This window comes from Oratosquilla oratoria, chromosome 20 (assembly GCF_046742065.1).
Source record: "Oratosquilla oratoria isolate Oo_2021 chromosome 20, ASM4674206v1, whole genome shotgun sequence".
Lineage (NCBI taxonomy): Eukaryota > Metazoa > Arthropoda > Malacostraca > Stomatopoda > Squillidae > Oratosquilla > Oratosquilla oratoria.
In genome coordinates this window covers 7,976,957-7,982,740 of record NC_134796.1, presented here as the reverse complement: position 1 = coordinate 7,982,740, position 5,784 = coordinate 7,976,957, and the positions used below count along the sequence as shown (strand labels likewise).

The window sequence follows — 5,784 nt, the reverse complement described above, 5'->3', positions numbered from 1 at the left end:
CATAAATACAGAGATAGACAAAGATACACACCTTTAGAATGGTAGACGACGAGTAAATGACATAAAGAAAACGGGAGCACTAAAAGATAAAAACTAAATTTTATACAAAACATGATATAAACAAAGCACAATCGGGCATTGGTTGAGCATTATTGCCACGTTGTCTTTCAAACAAATACAGACCCTGCTTATTATATCATCTCTGTATGGGATCTTTCTCGCTTGAAAAGACCAATGGGTCGTTCATGCAAAACGTGACCACATTACAAGACCCATGTATGCTTTGCAAATGAGATGATAGATTGAACGTCTAGCTAAGAGCTTACCGTAGATGTGCTCAAAGTAGAAGAATTAAACATGCGTATATGCAAATTTGTGGTCATTATATATATGGAGAGAATAATTTCGAACAAAAATATATTGCAATAATATAAAGAACAAACAAAACGAAAAATATAAGAGTCAGAGAAGGAGAAAAAAAATCGCAATTGTAAAAAAAAAAAAAAAAAAAAAAAAAAAAAAAAAAATCTAAACCCGGTCACGACGGCGGGAAAAGAAGAATGTGACAGCGAGAGTAAAAACATATATTTCCATAAAAAAAAGGAAAACACAGAGACTTAATGGAAATCGAGATAGCATAAAAAAAAGGTTTTTAATTCTTCACAAATATATATATATATATATATATATATATATATACATATATATATATATATGTATATGTATATATACATATATATATATATATGTATATGTATATATGAATATATATGTATGAATATATATATATATATGTATGAATATATATGTATGAATGTATATATATATATATATATATATATATATATATATATATATATATGGTCTTTCTATATCTGTTTATCTATGTATGTACGAGAAATACTACTAATGCATTTTATGGAAGTTAATATGCTCTGATTTAGAGCACTTTCCATTGGTTTGGATATAAGTTAGAAAATAGGAGTGATTCACAAGAAGTTCGAGCGTACTAAATCTGAAGTGACCATTCTTTTCCAATAAAATCAGGCAAATACAAAAAGAAAAAAGATTGCTCAAAGAAGATGGTGGTAAACTTAAAGAAAATTCAAACCAAGATAATAGCTATATAAAGAATTAAGAGGTGATAAACTGCTCTCTTTTATATATTGAGGATCTATTTTTGTTATGGGCTAAAAAATTGATTATCTTTTAAGTTTGTTATACAACCAACCATATCTGCAAGTATTTGGAATCAGAGCAAATAAAGGAATGATGAAGTATATTTGTTTCTCCTTGCAAGAAAACATGTCACCTAAGAGGAAGCCTAGGTCGAAGGACATAAAAATGGAAATGAAAATGAATTCCATGATAAAAGTCAAACGACGCGTGGCGAAAACACGTTCATATCAGGAACGACGCCGTAGTGCATTAATTTGTAAACTCAATAGGATTAGATTTTTGCATAAAAAACAAAGTAAACCTATATACCATGAAGAAGGTCTTGTCAATCTAAAAATAAGAAGTTACAAGAGGAGATGAAATAAATAACTGGATACTATTTTTAGATAAAAGTAAAGACAATTAGTCAAGAATTTTTTTAAACGGAAACGTGTGGATAAACGGAGAGTCTGTTCTGCAGGGTAAACAGTCTTAAGTTTACAACGATAGAAAAAAAAGTGGGCCAATATCATAACTAGCTACCATTTACCTCTGATGTAACAAAAATTTAATTTCCATTTTTCTAGACTTATAACATCTTAGTCTCTAATTATAATGTTTTTATATGTACATTTGTTTTCAGATTTCTATGGATTATTACATAATAATGACCATGAGATTAAGAACGCTTTAGTTTCCTTTAAATCTAATTTTTATTCACAATATTTGTTTCTATTTCTTTATAAATGCACTTTTATGAAACTAGTTAGGTCATCTTTATATAAATAAAAAATATATATATATTTATATTTTCCATGAGCTTTACTTCACTTTAATTTATTCGTCCTCTTGTACTGTCTTGGGCGTCGAGGGGAGAAAGAGTTTTATGTCTCTGGCAAGATGGACGGCTTGGATGGATGGGATGTTGTTGATTCAGAGTTTCTTTCACACCCTCAATCCAGGTCTTCCTTGGTCTTCTTCTTGCCTTGTAACCTGATATTTTCTTATTACATGCTTTACTGGCAAGTTGATGAGGTGCCATGCGTATCAGATGTCCAAACCACCTGAATTTTTGTCTATGAATGTAATAGAGGACAGGTGTTGTTCTCACCATTTCTCTGATCGTGGTGTTTCTGATCATGTCCCGTCTGGTCTTGTTGACGGCTCTCCTCAGACATCGCATCTCACAGGTTGTTATTTTGCGTTCTAGATTTTTGGTCAGGGTCCATGTCTGGCACTGATATGTCAAGGTGGGGATGAAGATGGAGTTAATGAGTTTGGCTTTAGTTTCAATGGGGATGTTGGGATGTTTGAGGAGTGGGGCAAGCTGGTAGTTAACGCTGTTGCCCTTCAGTACTCTCGCCTCACTCTCTCTGTTGAGACGTCCGTCTTGAGTGAAAATAAAGCTGAGGTATTTAAACTCGCTGACTTGTTTCAGCGGAGTCCCGTCGATGCTAATTTCGAGGTTGCTAGGTGTCCTGCTAATTTTCATCGTTTCGGTTTTACTGATGCTAATCTTCATATAGAGCTTTTTGCATTGTTTAGGCTGTCTGTGTGCTCTTGAAGTTGATCTTCTTTCTCATGTACTAGGCTCTGATCGACTGCGAACAGCATTTCATTCAGGTTTTCTGGGTTGGGATTTGCCTCTTTCGTGATTTTGCCCATGTAGATGATAAAAGGTATCGGTGATAGCACGCATCCTTGTCTCAGTTGTTTTAAAATATTAGCCTCATTACTTTTTTCATGCTCGGTGGGTTCTGTATGCTGCATTATTTCTCACAAAGAAAAAGTCCATTTATTAACTTTCTATGCTGTCCCTCTCTAACGTCGCTGAATGAGTTTCAATAAAATTGAGAATTCCCTTTATCAACATGTCATACTTACAAAAGTTAGCTATTTCTTGAAACATGTTATCTAAAAAAGATAATGATTGCTGTCTATATGTTACTCCTATATTAAAGTTTTGTTTGTTTATTTTTTGACAGGAACCTAGCATTACGACGAGAATGTGGAAGTAGTGGGTATTGGAAGATTTTCAGTTGTTGTGTGATAAATAGCAAGATAGTAGAGAACTGGAATTCTCAATTGGATAAGAATAAGGGAGATGCAAGTTCCTCTAAGTGATGGTCTTGCGAAGGAAGAAAAAAATTCTAGTTTTGTGAAGGTCATGCAGGTTTGAGAAGGAAAGAGGGAAGAACGGAAAGGACAACCAATGCGGGAAAATTAAAGTAGAAAACGTTAATTCATTTAGAAAAAGTGAGTAATAAGATGACAAAAAGGCTTTAGATATTTCACATGTGCGGATGAAGATTTTAAATCTATTTAATACACATCACGTTTGATAGTGCAAGTAATGTTAAATCATGAGTTTACAAGGATAATCTAAGTTGTTTTAAATGTAAAAAAATGACTGTATATATAACATGATTATTTTTTATCTTTTAACTATATTCATTCAACTGTGCTTTCACCAGAGTTAATTGGAAGAAACTAAAATAACATGTCAACATTTTGGACAGGAACTTTACATTTAGACTGGTTATCTAGACAAAATATCAAGGGAAGTGTATGAAGACCAAAGCTAAACATATGAATGAAGTTATCTTTTTCAGGTGAGAATACAAAGAACAAGACTGGAAAATACTCCAGTGCAATAGATAGTTGTAAAACGAAAACTAAAAAAATTAAATCATAGAAAAGAAATGGAAGTAAAAACAATATTTAACAGCAAAAGAATACAGTTACCACAAATAAAACCATAACCAGAGCTAGTTCTTGGTTAAAATTTAAGTGGCAATATAAAACAGCAGAGTGATAAATTGGGAGCCAAGTCACGTGAAGAAATGAATGAATAATAAAGAAGAGAAGGCGAAATAAAGGATAAGGAAGAGGATGCCAAGGAAGAGAGGAGAGGAGAGGGACTTGAAAGAAATGGTGCAGAGGCTTGGGCTAGACACTGTAAGAGATTATAGAAAACCATAAGTCTGAAGTGAATGCGGTGAGGCAAAACAAGGAGAGGAAAGGGAGCAAAAACAATATATAATAATTTAATGCGCGCGCGCACACACACACACACACACGCACACACACACACACACACACACACACACACACACACACACACACACACACACACACACACACACACACACACACACACACACACACACACACCGATACACACACACACACACACACACACACACACACACACACACACACACACACACACACACACACACACACACACACACACACACACACACACACACACACACACACACACACTCGCACGCACACACGCACACATACACATACAGATTAAATATTAAATGAAAGAAGACAAAGAAAACCAAAACATACTTTTTAAAGAAATAGTCAAAGAGTAAATGATCGAAAGTATAGGACACCGTGATAAAAGTAATAATAATAAAAAAAAAGGGCAAGAGACACAAAAGACAGGGAAAAATGTATTGTAATTTATGTTATTAAGTAAAAACATGGACTAATCAGGTTCCAAAGGGAAAAAGAGGAGAGGAATATGGTGAGGGAAATACTAAAAGAAATACAGGAAGGACAAGAATTTGAAAAGGAAATAGAAAAATTATACAGAATGGGAAAATATTTTGAAGAGAAGAATTGATCTCTCAATGTAAAACTTAATTCGTAGAGGATAGTGGAAGAAATATTAACAAACGCAGAAAGACTAGCGAAAAGGAGTAGCTACAAATATTTATGGATGAAAAAGGAAGAGTGATGAGGAAAAAGAGAAAGAAAAAACACCAAAAGAAGAAGTTAAAAAAAAGTAGTAGCTACAAATATTTATGGATGAAAAAGAAACTGAGTGATGAGGAAAAAGAGAAAGAAAAACACTAAAAGAAGAAGCTAAAAAAAAAGAAAAAACGAAAAAAGAACAGGGAATGAAAGGAAGGAGTTTTTTGGAGAGTAATGGACTTGAGACTGAGAAAATGGTACATAAGGGAAAATGAAACGTAGAAGCAAGAAGAAAATGCAGAAATGAAAATGAATTAATGGTAATATATACCAAAATAGACAGATTGATATCAGGAATAGATGAACTAATTGACTATCTAGAACAAGAAAAACCAGATATAATTAGGATTGTAGACACGAAATTGAAAGGATCATTACCACCAAATAGTATATGCCAAGGCTTAAATGGAAATGAATTAATGGTAACATATACCAAAATAGACAGATTGATATCAGGAATAGATGAAATAATTGACTATCTAGAACAAGAAAAACCAGATATAATTAGGATTGTAGAGACAAAATTGAAAGGATCATTACCACCAAATAGTATATGCCAAGGCTTATACAATTGTTGGATCAGAAACAGAGAAACAAAGCAGGATGGAGGAGTCATGTTACTAACCAAGAAAAATGTAAATGCGACAAAAATCACAGAAAGAGAGAATAATGTGGAGCTGATTATGATAAGAGCTGAGAATAGAGATATAGAAAATAGAAAGTATGCAGTGATTTATGTCCCGCTAAAACTCACGCTTGGAATGAAAGCGAACACTCCAAAATGCTGGAAGACACAAGGCAAATACTAAATAAAACACTAAAAAAAGAAGGAAATCTGGTAATTATGGGTGA

The 5,784-nt window shown here is 33.3% G+C and overlaps 1 protein-coding gene across 1 annotated transcript; it reads right to left on the bottom strand.

Annotated features, from left to right (window-relative positions):
• Positions 1–1,990: 1,990 nt before the first annotated feature.
• Positions 1,991–2,650, bottom strand: LOC143036094 (uncharacterized). The gene has a single exon (XM_076203351.1). It carries the CDS (start codon positions 2,648–2,650, stop codon positions 1,991–1,993), a length of 660 nt encoding a protein of 219 aa, XP_076059466.1.
• Between the last annotated feature and the right edge of the window lie 3,134 nt (positions 2,651–5,784).